This window comes from Ambystoma mexicanum, chromosome 3q (genome assembly GCF_040938575.1).
Source record: "Ambystoma mexicanum isolate Mex_15411 chromosome 3q, UKY_AmexF1_1, whole genome shotgun sequence".
Taxonomy (NCBI): domain Eukaryota; kingdom Metazoa; phylum Chordata; class Amphibia; order Caudata; family Ambystomatidae; genus Ambystoma; species Ambystoma mexicanum.
Window position 1 is genome coordinate 1066693767 of NC_090926.1, and position 19180 is coordinate 1066712946.

The following is a 19180-nucleotide window of genomic DNA, read 5'->3' on the forward strand; positions in this document are numbered from 1 at the left end:
TATTGTGCATTGGTTAAACTTTTTTTTAACCTGGAGACATGCTGAAACATACTTTAATTGCTATCCCATTTCATTACTGGATTGTGATACTCAAATATGTCCTTTTCCTCGTGGGTGCTTAGCAGACTACGCATGTACTTTACTGTTAAAGTTTGGTGAGGCTTTGTTCGTCTGATGCACTGCTCTTCATTAAAAAACTGCAGGGAGTGACTTAGGTATGGCTAGTAGATTTCGACTATACATTTTACGCCCCAAGGTTATGCCTACCAATAGAGTGGGTGTTTAGGCACCAGAGACTGGCTGATCAGGATTGAAAGGGACTACATGACATACAGGGGCGTCATATTAGCATTCGCATAGAGATGGAGACCGTGCACCAATCACCGAGAGGATTCAATCTCAATGCCCACATTTGGACCAATCTACGTGTTTGCATAGAGAGAGTGTGTATGTACACGTACACGCACGCACGCACGCACGCACACACACACACACACACACACCCCCTCCTCCTCCCAGTGTCCTCGTTCTGCACACTGCAATCCCATCCTCAGACTTACCTCCAAGACTCAAATTTGATAATCTAAAAAGAAAAACACACCTGTTTTTAATGATTCTTTGGACTATGTCGTCTGTGGTCAGGTTGTTTTCACTATTCACAGTCTGGAAGATTCCTCTGTTTTTTGGCTCCTGCAAATAGAACATAAACCAATGAGGAATTGCGAGATGCTCTGGAATTGCAAAGTCCCCTATTCCTCTCTTTATGGAACTAATCTAAAACCACCCTATACCATGTGGGGACACACACCTCTGAAACCACCCTTACAGCCGGTGGAAGCTTCAACCCTGCCCTGAAACCACAAAGACATGCAACCTGGTCCCTGAAAATCTGTATTAAACCCAACAGTCATTGGGACTGTAAAAAGGAGTCATTACTCCTATAAAACTCCACACACAGCTGCATATTTGTTCCAACCTATGCCACACACTGGCAGTCCTTCAAATATGTTCAGCTGAAAGAGCTGTCTTTGGAAATGTTTAAGGGGATTTATAGGAATTTCTGTTGCTCTTCTGAGAAAATTCAATCGAATGTGACTGCACCTAGTAAGTTATCTTAGAAATATGTGCAGCCTACACTTCGCCCTTTCTTTCGATCTTTATTGCAAAGGACCTTCAGTGATTGGAATAATCTGCACACCAGAGGTCTTGGAGTTCCACGACTCGTATGTTCTTCCATAGAGCAGAACTGGAGCAGGAACACTAGAACTAAGCATTGAGTTATCTCCATCTTAACGACATTTAAAGTATTAGGTGTGCTTAGAATATACACATATATGAAGATAATTGTATATATGGGAGTAATATAACAAAAACATAACTAAATATCAACAGAGCGCTATACAATAAAAGTGGGAGAATACAGAAAGGGAGAGTGGAGGGGTGCAATCAGGGGGTTGAAGGGTGACAAAGTGTTTCATGGAGAGCAGGGTCTTTAGTTACTTCCTGGAATGCTGGCGAGATGTGGCCAATGTGATGTGTGTTGGTATGTCAGTCCAGAATCAAGGTGGTAGCAAAAGAGATGTTTTCTGGTCGTTTCCTTCTTGTGTCCCTTAGATTCCAGCCTGGTAGAGATGTGGCTTGCGTTGCTAAAGAGGTCCCCAGACAGGGCGAGTTTTACAGACGGGTAGGATGGCTATAGGTAGGTATCAAGAACGCAGATTTTTCCCACTGAATGGTTCTGACTGACAATGCAAGAAAAGTCTAAGATGCCTACAACTTGACAACACTGGATGGAAAACACTGCCTTGCTGATACCTACCAACCTATCATTTTACTTTTTGTTGTCTCCTTTCCCTTGCATCCCAGCCCAACTCCAAAGCAATCTCCATGCATCAGAGGTGAAGATAGTGGAGAGGTGAGCCATGGGAACTAAACAAATGAGAACAAATACCTTAACTCTGCCATCTCTTACCCTACATCGGCCTCATTTGTTCACATCCTTTTCGATCCTCTTCCTTGAAAAAAACAGATGGTCTTCTGCCATCCCGAAACTCCTCCCGCTCCCAACGTTTTGACCCTCACCCTACTGGTGCAGAGCTGCTATCTGGCAGATCAGAAGCAGCAGGCCTGTGACAGAACAGACATGCTACATCTGCTGGGCCAGGCAACAGCAGAACGTTTTGCAGCATATCTCTCACCAGGTCTGTCGCTGAAAGCACTGCAGAAGAGCGCCGGAAGCTCCAGGAGCTTGGCACTGCTTCTCAGTTTCTCTTGAGTCTGAGGAGACATGGGGAGGTAGGTAAGGAACAAGTTGCTTACCTGTAACTATTGTTCTCCAGCATGGGTCTGGCATGGATTCACATGCTCATGAATATTCCCCTCCGTCAGGCTGGGAATCCTTGGTAAAAGGAAAAAAGTTTCACTTTCACTTAAAAAAAATTATTCATCCTTTAAACCAATCACTGTCCTCTGGGTCACACTGCCTCCATCCAATGACAGTCCTCTCCCTAAGCCCCTTCTCTGGCAGCCATCTTCAGATTTAGTAAGCATATAAAGTGGCAGTATGACCAGGAAGAGCCGCAGAGCGGTTGGAGGGAGGGTTCGCATGTGAATCCATGCCAGACCCATGCTGGAGAACAATAGTTACAGGTAAGTTACTTGTTCCTTCTCCAGCATGGGGTCTGGCATGGATTCAGATGCTCATGAATAACACATACATTGCAGTACAACATTACACAATGATGTGAGGTGGCGAGGCTCAACAGATGCAATTAACTCTTACCTACGTAACAGACTCCTCTCAAGCGAACAGGTTGCGTAGCACTGCTCATCCGACTCTGGACTCCTCCCTGTAATCCCTGTCGACACAGTAGAACTTCCACGTAGCAGCCCTGCAGTCGTCTAACAGGGGCACACCAGACAGGAACGCCGTTGTCGCACCGCTTGCTCTGGTGGAATGGGCTCTCGGACTGCCAGGCAGCGGTCAGTTCTCCAACCAATAACAGTGCGTAATGCAGCCAGCGGGCCACCTTGAAATGGAAGCCTTGGACAAGGCCTTCCCCTGGTTCACAGGACCAAAGTTCACAAACAGTTGTTCAGTCTTCCGAAAACTGTTTGTGTATGTCACGTAGAACTTCAAGGCACGAGCAACGTCCATTGACTGCAAGGCCCTTTCAACTGGTGGCAATGGTTTCTGGAAAAAAAACAGGCAACACCAAAGGCTTGTTGAGGTCGAATTCAGACGGAACCTTCGGCATTAAAAAGAGGGGTGGGTCCACAGCGCCAGCCTCAATTTGTGGAAAGTCCGGTATGGTTGCTTGCAGGATAGGGCCTGGATCTCACCTACCCTCCTGGCAGAGGTGATGGCCACAGGAAAGCAGTTACCACGAGTGAACTTGAGATGGGCCTGATGCATAGGCTCGAAGGGGGCCCCCATGAGCTTTGTCAGAGCCACGTTGAGGTCCCACGCCGGGGCAGGAGCCTTCACTGGCGGGAAAGATCAAAAACGTCCTTTGAGGAACTCCTCGACTAGTCGATGAGACCAAAGAGAAGGCTGTCCTGGACACCTGGTGTAGCGAGAGATAGCCGCCAAATGCACCTTGATAGAGGCGTGCACCAGTCCGGCCTTGGCCAAAGATAGCAAATATGGAAGAATCTGCAGGCTGTGACCCTCAGAGGGTAATCTTCTGGGACCGGCACCATGTAGCAAAACACTTCCACTTGTGACTGTAGCACTTCAAATTCGACGACGCCCTGGCCATGGTGAGGACCGCCCAGCAGTCCCCAGGCAACTCATATCCTCCTAACTTTATGGTTGCATGAGCCAAACCCTCAAGTTCAGCGATCCTGGGTTGTGATGAAGGATTACGCCTCCTTCTCTGGTGAGAAGATCGGACCAGCGGCAGCTTGACCAGCGGCAACGCTGACAGGCTGAGATGGTCCGGATACCAAATCTGCCTCGGCCACGCCGTGGTGATGAGTATCACCATGCATTCGCACTGTCTGAGTGTGCTGATGGATCGTAGCAGTAAAGGCAATGGAGGAAACGCATACAGAAACATCCCTTCCCACGGGAAGGAGAACGCGTCCCCCAGGCTTCTCGGTTGTTGGAATCTGCTGGCAAACATCTGGCATTTGGTGTTCACTACCGTTACAAACAGATCAATCTGAGGCCTGCCCCACTTGACGAAGATGCAGTCCACCTGGTCCTGCCGAAGTTCCCACTTGTGGCAGGAGCACAATTCCCTGTTGAGGGAGTCTGCAATGGTGTTCTTGACTCCTGCCAGCTGAAGAGGGATGAGGAACATCTCTTGTCCGATGGCCCAGTGCCAAATGTCTTGTGCTTGCTTGGAGTACGCTGGGGATCGAGTGCCCCGATTTCCTGATGTAGAACATGGTAGTGGTGATGTCCGTGAAGATCCTCACCAAATTGCCCTCCAGAGATGGGAGGAACGACTTGAAGGCTCAGAACGCTTTGTGCATCTCCATGATGTTGATATGGAGATCCTTCTCCTCCGGCAGCCACAGGCCTCTGGCGTGCACAAGTCCGGTGTGGGCTCCCCATCCTTCCAGGGAAGCATCCTTGGTGACCATCCCTGGTATGGCGGGTTTTGAAACCCTTTGCCCCGGGCGATGTTGGAGCAGACGCTCCACCACCCTATTGCCTGACAGAACTCCTTGTCGAGCAGGATCTTGTCCGCAAAGCTTCCAGACACCTGCATCCAGAAAGCAACCAGGAACTCCTGAAGAGGTTGCATTTGCAATGTACAGAGCCTGATGAGGTAGATGCAGGACGACATCATGCCGAGCAACAACTGGAAGGGCTTTGTCATCGACAACAGTTGCTGCTCCTTCCCTTGAATGGCTGCTACCCTCTCCGACGAGGGCGACACCAGGCAGGACACTGTTTTGAGCCTGGCTCCTGGGAACAGCGCTTTCTGCAATGGTTTTAAGCAGGAATTTGGATAGTTGATGGAGAATCCCAGATCCGTCAGTAGCTTGATGTTCGCCTCCGTGTGTCCGACGGTCAAATCCCACGAGTGGGCCGGGCTGAGCCAGTCATCGAGGTACGGGTGTACGTGTATGCCCTGTAGAGGTAGATGGGCCGCCACCAGTGACAGGCATTTTGTGAACACTCTGGGGGCCGGCTTCAATCCAAAAGGCAGAGCCTTGAACTAGTAGTGCTGACCCTGCACTACGAAACGCAGAAACCTCTAGTGTTTCTTCTGAATTTGGCCATGGAAATAGGCGTCCTACGGGTCCAGCAACGTCAAGAAGTCTCCTTCCTCCAGATGGCCGAGCATGTGTTGCAACGTAACCATCCTGAACTTCTGGGACTTCAAGATTTTGTTGAGATGTCGTAGATCTAGAATGGGTGTCCAACCCCCTGTCTCCTTTCTGACCAGAACGTTTCTGGAAAAGACTCCGGAGCCCAGAAGCAGTTCGGGAATTAACTCTATCGCCCCTTTTTGCAGCATGGCCCGTACTTCTACCAAGAGCTGAGGGATGTGCTGTTCTTGACGGGTAATCTGAGGAATTCGCGAACACCTGCGTTGAAACTCCAGGGTGTGCCCCTGGGCGAGAGCATCCAGCACCCATCTGTCAGTGGTGATCATCTTTCAATCACCGATGAACTAACTTCGTCAGCCGGCCTCCCACTGGGGTGCACGCATTGGGGGCCCGACATCCCAGCCGGTTCAGGCTTGTTTCCGAGCCAGCGTTCTGCTCTGTTGGCGTTGATGGCGCTGTCCTTTACTCCCGAAGGCCTGTGAACGGCCGCAGTAGGCCTCCTGAGTCATGGATCTGGAGGGCTGATACGAAGAGTAGAAACCTTCGGCAAACCTGCTCGACTTTCCCCTGGAGGAACGAAAAGAAGAGCGATGTTGCTGGAGAGTGCCCAGGGAACGGGCAGTCTCTGTATCTGCCTTGATGGCCTGGAGGGACTCGTAGACGACCTTCCCAAACAAATTCTCTCCATCGAAGGACATGTCCAACACCTTCATCTGGACTTCCTGCCGGAAATCGTGGCCTTCATCCAACCTTGTAGCCGAAGGCAGGCACTGATCCCCATTTGGCAGAACACTGTGTCAGCGATGTCCAACGTCACTGTAATGGCGTGATCAGGCGCTACTTCCCCCTCCTGGAAAAGAGCAATTGCCTCCATACTTTTATTGTCAGGGAGGAACTCCAGAATAGGACCCAGCTTGTACCACAGCTCCATGTCATACCTGGCTAGGATCGCCAGTGCGTTGGCCGCCTTGGTAGTTGACGCTGCAGTGTAAATCACCTTCTTCCCACAATGTCCATCTTCTTACCCTCGCGAACCGGAAGGACCGAAGAGGACGAGGACGGGTTAGCTGAACATTTCCTCGCAGCTGCTGATACCACAGAATCCGGCGATGGTTGAGACCTCAGGCACTTTGGTGTGGATTCTGGCACCAGATACTTCTTCTCCAGCCTAACCCATTTGGCCGGAACCATGCAAGGGTTCTTCATGAGGGCCAGACCCTAGTCCCACAAGTCGTCCAGAAGGGGCATCGCCATGATTATCTTCCTCTTGGCCTCCTGCCTCTGATACAAGAAACCCTCATCCCTGGTTTCTTCGGGAACGAGCTGGGATAGCTCGGAGGCTCTGGAGATCATGGAATGGAACGACCCCATCTCATCCTGAGGGGACACCGTAGATGGCGCATCCAAATGCGGAGACACGCCGTCCGCTGGGACGATATCCTTGTTGTCCGTAGTCATGGCCGTATCCGTGTCTGGGTCTGTTGGGGGAGAAAGTGCCTGACGCAGATGTGGAGGCTGAAATAGGGGCATCGGGTGATGCTTCATCTTCTTCATTAGAGGCTGAATGGGAGCCTGAGCGACCACCGCAGCCAGAACCGAGCGCGGGGGCATCTATCACACTGTTCAGTAATGTCCTCTTCCTCGGATGTAAACTCCGTCTCCCCTCCTTCCCCTTCCTCCTCACCTTTAAATTTTGGCCTAGTTCCTCTTCTCTTCTCTTCTTACTCCTCAAGGATGAGTTCTCCTTTTTTTAGACGATAGGGAAGGCCACGGAAGGACGCCACAGTGCCACTAGAATAGTGGGCTGTGGACGAATCCCTGTGTTCGTCTGTTTTAAGGGGAAAAACCAGAGGCATAAAAAAAATAAAAATAAACAGGAACGGATGGCATTCGTAGAAGTAGCAACGAGAAGCAGGCGTACGGAGACTCCGATGACAGGATGGGCATGCCCAATGGAAGGTTTCAGGAGGTAGAATCGAGAAGCAAGAGAGACAAGAGGATACCAGGAGAACCACAGTAAGTCAAAGCGGCGAACTGGATAAGCAGAATAGGGAGAAGAAGCAGAGCGAAAACGAAAGGGGAGCAGGGAACCAGCCAGCAAAGCGGTAGGCAAGTAAGAAAAGAGAAAACAAGGTAGGAGAGCACAGAAAGGCGGTGGAACTGCAAGGGAAATAACAACGGAGCATAGACAACACAGGGAAGCCTAACGTTGCAACGTGTCAGTGGAACGGAAGTGAAGGATTAAATACTTCCGGCACGGACGCGACTACGATGACTAGACCGGCAAGGCACGTTGCGGAGACAACGTGCTGGAACAGCTAATGGCGGCCCCTTTTCCAGCGATCCCAGATACACCACTTGTTCCAGGGCATGACAGCATCCTCTTCTGGATCTCTGACACCAAGGTGTGAAGGGTCGACAGAATGTCCAGAGACACATCCCTCGGCTGAGCTGGCGTGATCGGGAAACTAGGCCTTGTGCCGTTGTCACCGTCATCCTCCTCTTCCACGTCCTCGTGGACCGTGTGCAAGGACTCCTGGTCCTCGTCGTCCATGGAAGAGACCTCCATGGCTTGGGCCACAGCCTGGGAGGGTTGTTTCGTGGGGCTCCTCGCCCTCGCATTTCCCCCCCTACCTGCGGAGCATGAACCGAGGCCTGAGCCGGTTTACTCCATTCTGCGGTGCCAGCAGACTTTGACAAAGTAACTGCATCGGTGTCCCGCCTTGGGGACAGGGATACCTTTTGTGCTGCGCGGGCTACCTTCACAGGGTCAGCCCCCTTAGCAGTCGCCACCAACTATCATTGACAAAGTCTTATGCTGTTTCGAATGGGCCTGCTTGGGCTGTTCTGCCTTCTTCTCCTCATTCCATGGCTTCTCCCACAGTTTAGCCGGGTTAGATGATTTCCTTTTCGAGGAGGAGCTTTATTGCCAGCTGGCAATGGAGGCGGAGGGTGATCGCGCCCTGTCCACCTTGGGATCCGCTTCCGCGGCCAACCCGGTGGACTCATACTTTCGGTTCTTGGCCTTGTCTTGAGCCCCCACAAATGAGGCACCTTCAAAGGACTTAGAAGACCGCTACTCTAACCGGCCGGTCCTGGGTGAGGCATGCCCCTGTTCAGCCACGCCGCCAGTCTACTGTGCCTGTCCCTTTTCGTCTTCTTGGAGAACCCGAGGCATATCTCGCAATCCACCTCTTCGTGGTCTGGATGCAGGCAGTAGAGGCATTGCAGGGGCTTGTCTTCAACAAACACATTCCGTAGCCCGCACTTTGTGCAGGGCTTGAAGAGGGACCTTCCCTCCTTCACCTCCATCATGGTCAGAGGGCGCAAAGTAGGCCCGATGGCCTTATGCAATTTTCAATGATCTTCACCCTTGAGGGGCTTTGAAATTCACCGAGAACGGATCCCTGCTGTCGGCAGATAGAGAAGAGTGCAGGCAGGCTCTTTAGTAACACAAATAGAATCTTTTTCCATCGAAAACACAAACGAAAATAGAAGTAGCTAGCAGAGAATCACATCATGGCAGAAGAGCACAGCAGAAACTGTTCATTTAGTATAACAGAGGGCTGACATCAACGCAACAATTAGCTCAAAGGGGGTGTGTGGAAGAGTGTTGATCTCGTATTACCTGGGAACAAAAATGACCTCAAGCTGTGGGGGAGAGTGTGGCTAAAAACATGAATATGGAAAATTGCTGACATCAATCGGTTTGGTCCAACGAAGAGTGCTGATTCTACAGAGGCAAGTCCTATGGGGGCATTACGGCCTTCTTTCCATGCAACCATTTCTTTATGAGGGTCAGGGAACTTGGATTACAGGGGTGGTGGCTCTGTCTAGAGGAGATCTGAGACGAGGGCACAAGTCTGGATTTCCTGGACAGCTCAGTCTGCAAAGATCAATTGTGAGTCAGTCTGGGCAGGCTTCAGTCTTACCAAAGCTAGTACTATAGGAGCTGTTGCTGCAATACCTCAAATAGGTGCACCCCACAATTAGTTTCTTAGGTTAAACATATCTGCTTTAGTAAATTATAAAATTCTCCTTTTTTCTAATCAGGCCCTTCTCAACTTCAAGTCATCTGTGCCAAGTATAAACACATGGATGAGTAACAACCTACTAAAAGTGAATCTAACCAAATTTAGACTGGCCCCCCAAAATCACTTGGCCAGATTAACCAAGACACTTTCCACCTCCAAAATCAACTGTAAAACGTGGCCACTTACAACTCCTGGTTTTTGCACTGCTATCTTTAAGAACCTGGTATACTTCCAAATGGTGACCGCAATGTCCGTAGTGCTGCTAAGTCCTTTCTGGGAAGTCAAGGTGCCAAAGCTGGATCCCACAGACATTTCACTCTTTAGACACTACGTTTGATCTCCACTGACAGTTCAGGACAGTACTTATTGCTCAAGCCCGGTGTGCTTCTGCTGCAGTGGAATGCAGTTAGATATCACTATGGTAGCACGAGTGGGCTGTATGAACTGTAGTCAAGGGATGCAGGAATTGTATTCAGCGCAAAAGAAAAGTATCACTTATCGTGTGAGCTTTTTTTGGGCACGTGTTCATTAAAGCACTTAAATGAAAAACGCAAACACATCGTCTACAGCGATGGCAGCAGTTAACTACTTAATTTTTTAGAGCATATACTTCTGACTCTAATAATGCATAATGCTGAAATTAGATTTTTTAATATCTAAATCAAAAGTGATTTCTTAAAGCTTAGAAAAATCTTATATTTTTCTTCAGCTGATGTCATTAGCATATCAATGCATGCCAGTTACGAATGATATAATGCGATGTAGATATATCCTTTTGGGGGAGACCTTGAGAGAAGGTGTTTTTACATAAAAGCACTGACCATATCTGAATAAAGTCCAAAACAGAATGATGGCTCCTGCACTGTGACTGAGTTACCTGCCTTTTGCAATCTTCACTAGGATGACAGGACATTTGATTAATTTCCTCTGACTAAAGCCACATAATATAAAAACAATCCCAAACTACAGGGGATTAACACAGGGTGTTGATTTTAAAAGGGGTAAGTGCTATGGAAAGGGAGAGGTCAGTGGGAGATTTTGTCTGGAGACAAGTTATGAATGGCAACATATGGAGGGGGAGGTTTCATGGTAAGCCGGAGTGGCACACACATGTAGGCAACCTGCTTCTGTCACAACGGCTCGTAGAAGAGGTGTTCTCAACATGTCAGCACAGATTGCCTGCTAGGGCTTAGCAAGCTAACTGCAGGATCAGTGCGCCACTGCTCCTGGCCGTGCATGCTTGCTGGATAGCTGTTCTAGAGCCTAAGTGAATACTGGCAGCTGTTTGGTCTGAAAGCTAGAAGACACATCTGGGCTAACCAAGAGAAGTGTGGAGCTGTGGCTCAAAGTCCTACGCCTATCTGGCCATCTTCTCATAAAGCATCTGTGATGATCCGGATGTGCTAAGGCCCTCCAGTGAACCACTAGAGGTATTACACGCCTTTTGTGATCGGTGCACAGTTGGGGGAGCCCTTTATGGCAGTGGACTGGGAACAACAGCATGTGGCCGCAAGAGACAAACCAAACTTGCCTCACCCATGTACCCTCCGCCCCCCAGAAATGCAACTCCAAAGGAACATCCCCAAAGGCATGATCTACCACCAGCAAATCTAGTTAATGTACTGCCTCTGCCCCTACCCCCACAGACAGCAACCTCACCCTCCTATCACTTGCCTGGTAGGGGTCCGAGCCATCTTTATCAGGCATCACCTCAGTCTTTCCGTGAAACACCAGCTTCACCTAGGGGAAAAGAAAGTCAGAATCACACCGCTACTGCAACATTAACATTACTGGGACTGTCACATACAACTTCACCTGCCTTGCCATATTATGGTCTGTTACTGATACACGCTTCTAATTCTGGGAAGCCGTGATTATGCCTTTCTGATGCCCTCACACCTGCACCACCAATGCAGCATTATTGTTTTTTCCCCGTGCACGCGTCAGATGCACCATTAGTGTGCGTTTTGCTTGCACACTTCCAGCTCTCAGCCCACAGGACTTGGAGCTCCCCCCTCACAGATAAAGAGCTTTCCTTTCCCGGCATGCACCTCCATCTGTGAGCAGCCATAACTGTCCCTTCCGCACAAACACTTCCAGCTAAACCTTTCAGCTAGGGTGGCCAACTGTCCTGTATTTTGCGGGATTGTCCTGTAATTGGGGACTCTGTCCCGCAGTTTGCAGAGGAGCTGTGCAGGACGCAGGTTGTCCTGACTTGTGTTGGGACATCCTGCCTCCAGCACAGCCACTTCATGGAAACTGAAGTGGCAATCTACACAGCCAGGCACTGCCGCCTGTTGCTTTCTTTCTCTGGGCGGCTCCCCAGGCCAGGCTCCTTTTGAGCCTGCAGGTCGAGCTGCTAACGCTCCGACACTTGGCTTCATTCAAATGCTAATGCTTTGTCCTGGGGTCTTGATGGTCATGTTTGCAGTTAAAAAAACGTGACCATCACCTCCCAAGGACATTCTATTTGCATTTCAATTAAGCCAAGTGTTAAGAGCCATTAACACATTTAAATTACAAATTGGGCGGGCTAAAGATGAATGACGCTGTGACGTCATCACCGCCTTGTTGGCAATTGTCCTGCAAAAGGATACCAAAAAGTTGCCCACCCTGCTTTGAGCGGAATTACTGACCCTCCTGCATGAACAACCTCAGAGCGAAAATTGACGCTCAAATTCAAGCAAGCTACATTCCTTCCTGAACAACATGGCACTTCCAATTATTCTCGAGAGCCCGCTGCCTCCATCTGCTCCCTGAGTAATCCGCAGGTAGTAGATTCTGGCAGTACTTGAGGCTCACATCATGCTCTCTGAAAGCCCTTGCAGAGCTTAATCTACTCCTCACCTTAAAATGATCCAGCAGGTCAGCGGTAACGGAGTACGGTGCGCCAATCACGACTTCAGAAACATACTACGAGCAAGAGAGACAGGATCAGAGACGTGCAATCCCAGCACTCGGCCAGCGACCCAACCCCAGCACCTAAAAAAGAGTTCTAATCTCAGCACTCAGAAGCTGAGACAGAGAGCCAACCCCAGCACCTTTCCCATCACATTCAGCCAGTGCCCCCTAATCCCAGCACAAGAATGAAGCGCTATTTGCCTTCCATATTCTCCTGTATGTGTACTGTCATAAAGACTGCCCTTTCTCTGAGCGTCAGCAGGATCCCACAACACACTTTAACAAAAGAAATAATCCGCATTTCAATATAGACCAATCAATTGTCAAATTCTCTTTTTTAAAGATCAGAAATAAAATCGATACAAAATAACGAGCTCATACGTTTTATCTGCATTCATAAAAGAAACTAAAAAAATAAAATCACGAAAATAGAAAAAACCTGTTAGTGTCCTGTACAGTGAGGGCAAATCACTGTCCCTTAAAGAAACACATTGCACCATACGCCTGAATTACATGTTTTTCAGCGATATTAAAGAAGGATACCTTTGCAAATAATGAACTCTCATAATCTGCCCTGAAAGAGAGGCGGGAGGTTTTTGTGATAAACTGGAGCGAACATTGTCCCATCCTAAACGTTTCCTCTGTATTGGTAACCAGGTGACCAAGTCTGCAGACATAGAGAAGGAACTTTGAAGAAGGAAAGAGGAAGGCTGGAAGCTGAAACGCGCTAACCCTGCCGTGCCGCGCCGCGCCAGAGGGGAGTACCCTGGGAACCGGAGACACAAGACGCCAAAGATGGTGATGCCTGGACAGAGCTCGTAGAAGTTTGTGAGGATGGACAAGATGCCCAATCCTATCCTGCAATGGCAAGCAGGCTGCGAAAGACCAGTGGAGAGGAGGTCGCAGCAGCTGGGGAAGAAGCCAGCGTGTCAGGCATCAAAAGGAGTGCGAGAGAGAATGCCTCGGTGCGAACAATGTTACAAGGGCAGGCAGTGTTGTCAATAATGGGTATATGCTCATTACTATAACCCGTTCGGCTTCCACAAGGGAACGCTGGGACAGAAGTGGGGTGCATAGTCAGAAGAAATTACAATAATAACAAGTACAGGAAGTGTCGCCTACTGGCTACTCTAATTGGGACAAACCACAACAATTGCCTATTGATTAACGTTGGTAGGATGAACTAGCAGGACAATGAAAATCAGAATAAATGTTCTATCAACTTCAAAAAAAGAAGAGACAAACAGAATTCTTACCTATTGAAAGTTAAGAGCAAGCATAATTATACAAAAAAACAGAGCTCAAAGGCTACATAATGGGCCATGTTGCCAAGTACAAATATAAGTAAACTCTGAATCAAAACAACTCCTTACTGTTTATTGAACACCAACTATAAAGGCAGAGACAGTCTAGTATAGGATGCCGAGCAGTCATAAGGAAAGAGTGCGTTTCTAGCTTTATGGTTTGCTTATTGTCAGGATAGGCAACCCGGATCAGGATTCATAAGCACCCATAGGCTGTAGGGGTAAAAGATAATAAATAGAAATAATAAGGACATATTCACAGAAAGTGCCACCGTCAGGCCAACATAACACTGGGGTTGGGTTGGTAAACACACCCCTATTCTTAACAAGTCTCAGGCCCTCCAGGGACACCATATTTTAATAACACCGAAGTCAAAAAGGTGGCCACCCAAAAGCGATAGGCGAAAGTCGCTAAGCCACCGTGTAACGCTATTCAAATCAACACAATGTTACTGATCCTTGACCAACTGAAACGTTTCAAACCTGTTCTCTAAAGTTCAGCCCTATTCCAGAACGCAAATCCCAAAAGCAGTGTGTCCCAAATTGAAGGAAACATCATTCATAAAAACGTCTTTTTATTGTATCTATATTTCTGTCCAGATAAGACTTGAAAGCCTTCTTTACATTTACTGTGTGTAGGGACTGCGCTGCTGGGAAATAAGGGTTAGAACAGAAGAAGAAAATAACATGCCCTTGTACTTAGGAAAGAAAGGAGGCCATGCTGATTCTGTAATACTGGAAAGTATGGCTTTTGAGCATGCAATGCCTATATTTCATTCAGCAACCTTGCCAACATTTTGGCGACCAGAAAAACGACTTTCCAGAAGAGGTGCTGCAATTCTATCCTATGCATAGGCTAAAAGAAATGAGCCCATAAGATAATGTAAAGCTCGTAGTTCACACATGGTCTCCTAAACTGAGAGGGGAGAGCTGGAGACCCAAGAAATCTTTGATGAATGGAATAATAAAAAAGGAAGTACGAGAAGATTTGGGCTGACAGGCAAACTCCTGCAGAAGCATACCAAGTTTGCTAAGTAAAAAAGGAGTGCTAATACTGTCTTCTTGACAGAAATGCAGCTTACCTTAAATATGCAGAAACGTATCCAGTTGAAAGCATGTGGGCCTTTGCTGAAGAAAGTGTATCCAGTCCGGTGGTAGATTTTAAAAAGTCTATATTGGAGGACCCCAGGAGCTGAGCTTAGGCTATTCAGTGCAGTGATAGAAGGTTAGGGTGGAAGAAGCTGCCTCGCGTTTGGTCCGAAGATCTTGGCTGCGTCTTGTGTGTGAATATGGACCGTGTACAGCAGCTGTCGGGATAAAGGCAGAGCTATATGAATCATTTTGGTGTGGGCTCATTCGACCTTGCAGTAGTTTTGGGAATTATTGTTTTTGGAGAAAAGATTAGAGAACACCCGATTACCAAAGTATCAAGAGGGGATTCATGAGAAGTGGGTTGTGGGAAGGTGAACAGGAGGACATGGGAAACCCCCTCTTCTCTCTCTCTTAACACCACACATTTGAACCTACTGTTTGCAGCACTTGAGAGAGATAAAGGCAGGATAATGAAGTTAATAAGAAAGCCCAGAGGCGTACCCGTATAAAGGGGGAGACTGCCAGATGCGAAGAGCATGGACCACATGCCAAGACATCACGCTACTCTGGTGACATCACACCCAGAAGCCCCAGTGCACAGGCAGGCAAGCTTAACATCCTAAGGGCCCATGGAGGGTCAAGAAATTACACGGGCTAGGAATAGCCCAAAGAAGAACTAGGAAAAAGGTGAGTGGGAGTTAACAGACTACAGATGGCCAGGCAGCGTGTGCAAAGCAGTTCAAGTTTGCTGACTTTTGGAATCTCGCATTTTCTATACACCCAAAAAGGGGAGGAGAGGCAGAGTCAAGTTTAAAGAGAATGATGGACTCTGTATCCAGTAGAGTGCAAGAGGAGGCCAGCAGGAGGCCGGCAAAAGCCTAAGAGACCAGAAAACGTGGAAACAGCCTGACATATTTGATGATAAGTATTCCTTAAAATAAATAGTCCTGTTTCAGGAGTTATTTGTCCATCTCCTATGCATGGACATTATGCATTCTGTGCCGTGGCGTAAAGGGCCACACTTGGCTGCCCCCACTCAGCAAACACAGTATTACTTACTCATTAAGCAGCCATTCATGCTGGTCTAAGAGAAGAACAAGTTACTTATCAACTGGTAACGTTCTTTCGATTGGATGTTCCTCCATCGTATTCCTCATCTTAGATGTATTCCATCCAGCTTTAGCTGCTTTGGAAAAAAATTCGGCAGAGGGCGCCTGTGCATCGAGTCCATGGTCCCTCGAAGGCCTCCGTCGAGGGTGACGTCATCGGGTATACAAGTAGCACTCGCACCGCCCGTTGGCCTCAGTTCTGTTTTTCCCCCTCACTCTTGTTCTACTTGTAGATTGTGCCAGTAGTCAGGTGTTACCTTGCGAGAGTTGAAATTGCAATAACCCGGAAAAATCTATAGAGGGGTAGGCTGGGAGGGCGATGAGGAATACGTTGGAGGAACATCCAATCAAATAAACGTTTACCAGTTGGTAAGTAGCTTGTTCTTCGAGTGGATTGTGTCCTCCAACGTATTCATCATCTTAGATAGACTCGCAAAGCAGTATGGACAATTCTCTGGAGGAGGGAGTAGATTTTGCGGTACCTTTAAATGGCTGACTATAGTACAGCTTTACCAAAATTCAGCTCCTTAGACTGGGAAGCATCCAGACTATAGAATTTTGAAAAAGTATGCAGCGAAGACCAAGTTGCTGCTTCACAAATGGATTTTATGGGAACACCTCTTTGAAGGGCTGTCGAAGAGGCGATGCCTCTGGTGGAATGGGCCCTTAAGCCTTCTGGTGGGTCTTTCTCTGCTAATCTATAGCATTCTGAAATGCAAAGCACAATCCAAAGTGATATGGTTTATTTTTGACACCGATTGACCCAATTTCCTTCCGGTGTAGCCAAAGAAAAGTTGATTATCCACTCTAAGCTTGGAAAGCCTAGAAATGTAAAAGCTTAGAGCTCTTTTCGGATCCAACCTGTGCAATCTTTCCTCTTCCTTACTAGGATGAGGTGGAGGATAGAAAGCGGGTAGAACAATCTTCGGATTCAAATGAAAATCGGACACAACTTTAGGTAAAAATGAGGGTTTAACCCTTAATACCACTATGTCCCTATGGAACACAGTATAGGGTGGCCCATAAGACAGTGCCTACAATTCGCTCACTCTTCTTGTATATGTTAAAACAAATAGGAAAGCAGTTTTCCACGTCAGTTATCTTAATGGACAAGTGTGGAAGCGTTCAAAAGGGGCACACATCAAGAATTTTAGAACCAGATTAAGATCCCAAATTGGTATTTGGAAAGGGTAAGGAGGAAACACATTGATGAGTCCTTTTAAAAATTGTACTACTAAAGGAATTTTGAAATAGGAGCATTCTTCCAACGAGTGCTTGAAGATGGAAAGCGCTGCAAGATAACCTTTAAATGGTCCCAACATTTAGACCTCTATGTGCTAGGGACAAGAGGAAGGACAGTACTTCCGGGATAGAACATAGAAAAGGACCAACATTCTTTTCTCTGCACCAGTTGCAAAACATTTTCCAATGGCAACGGTATAGAGATTTAGTTGCTGGTCTTCTTGTCGAAAGCAACACCTCCATGATGTCATCTAGAAGGTCCCAATCCTTGTATCTCAGCCTTTCAGATACCAAACGTGAAGGTTGAGAATCTTGACCTCTGGATGGAGAACCTGACCCATTTGTGAGAGAAGGTCCTCTCTCTGAGGAAGACGTACAGGGGGACAGATGGACATGTCTAGAAGGTCCGGGTACCACGTTCTCCTGGCCCAGTCCGGGGAAATTAGGATCATGCGGTTTCCGAACTCAGTCTCCTAATGACCGGAGGAATGACGGGAATCGGAGGGAACGTGTATAATAGTGGGAAGTTCCACTCCACCACAAACCCGTCCCCTAGGGCTACTCTCGGGGGAAATTCCCTTGATCAATACCTTTGCACTTCCGGTTGATTCCGGTCGCAAATAGGTCTACTTGAGGGGTTCCCCAAAGGGCGATGTTCTCTTGAATGACTTCCGCAGCCAGTTCCCACTCGTGGGAAACCGTGATCTGCCTGCTCACAGCGCCCGCCGTCATATTCTCCTCCCCGGCTAGATGAACTACCGTTAAGGAGATTCCATCTTGGATTGCCCAATACCAGAGCTGCATTGCCTCTCTGCACAGTGGTAGTGACCCTACACCTCCTCTTTTGTTTAGATAATGCATGGCCACTGTGTTGTCCGTCATTATCAAGACATTTATTCCTCTGACAGATGGTAGAAAAGCCTTCAGCGCTAGTCTGATTGCTCTCAGCTCTAAAAGGTTGACGTGTAGTTTGGACTCCGATGGAGACCAGCGACCGCTGATTGTGAGATCGTTGGCATGAGCTCCCCACCCCATGAGTGAGACGTCCGTCACTACTGTAATCTCTGGCCATGGTTGCCAAAACTGCTCTCCTTTTAGGATATTCTCTGTGCAAGTCCACCACAGAAGATCCTGCCGAACTTTGTTCGAAATCTGAAGAAAATCCATCATTTGACCTGAGAACTGGGACCATTGAGTGTTTAGAGCCCCTTGAAGGGATCTCATCCTCAGGCGTGCCTCTAGCACTAGGAAGATGCACTATGCCATGAGGCCGAGTAACCTTAAGAAGTCGTAGGCCTGGAGATTTTGGGCATTTTGGAATTTGGAAACCATCAGAAGAATGTCTTGAGCCCTCGACTTGGGAGGCAAGCTCTTTTCCAAGGATGTGTCTAATACAGCCCATATGTACTGGAGCTGTTGGGAAGGTGTCATTTGTGACTTCTTGAAATTGAGGGAGAGGCCCAGTTTGTGGAGGAAGTGGCAGGTGACTTTCAGATGATTCAGTGCTTGTTCAGCAGAACGTGCCCTAATCAACCAATCCTCCAGGTAGGGGTAGACGTGAATCCCCCCCTCTCCTGAGGTGTGCTACCACCACTACCATTAACTTGGTGAAGACCCTCAGGGCAGAGGTCAATCCGAATTGCAGGACTTAAAACTGATAGTGTGAGTCGCCAACTACGAACCGCAGGTATTTTGTGTGCTTGAGATGAATTGGCACATGAAAATAAGCATTCTGGAGGTCCAATGACACCAACCAATCCTGAAGTTGCAGGACCTGAAGGATCTGAGAAAGAGTAACCATCTTGAATTTGTCCTCCCTGATGAGCTTGATCAAGCCTCTTAAGTCCAAGATGGGTGTCAGTCCTCCGTCCTTTTTGGGGATCAAAAAATAAGGGTAGTACCATCCCTTGTTTCTCTCCGCTACAGCTACTGGTTCTATAGCACCTTTCTCCAGCAGGGATAGAACTTCCTGCTGCAGGAGCGGGTCTGAAAACTTCAAAAGGTGTCTCCCTGGTGGATTGCTTTGAGGTTGCGTTAGAAAAGGAAGGCAGTAACCTTGGGCTATTATTTCTAGAGCTCAAACATCTGAAGTAATGGCTCACCATTCTTGCAGATGCTGTGACAGCCTGCCTCCCACTGGTGTCTTGTGATGCAAGTCCTCAAAGCGGTTTTGTGGCGGTTGCTGCAGCCGCCGATAGCAAAGAGGCTG

General features: G+C 48.1%; 1 protein-coding gene across 1 annotated transcript in view; it reads right to left on the reverse strand.

Annotated features, from left to right (window-relative positions):
- PCYT2 (phosphate cytidylyltransferase 2, ethanolamine) overlaps positions 1-19180 on the reverse strand; it is a 271685-nt gene that overhangs the window by 47910 nt on the left and 204595 nt on the right. Inside the window, exons 9-11 of the mRNA XM_069655300.1 lie at positions 12171-12236; positions 10998-11063; positions 602-690 (exon numbers count right to left, since the gene is read on the reverse strand). Of these exons, the coding sequence (XP_069511401.1) occupies positions 602-690; positions 10998-11063; positions 12171-12236 (221 nt within the window). The remainder of the gene's footprint in view (positions 1-601; positions 691-10997; positions 11064-12170; positions 12237-19180) is intronic.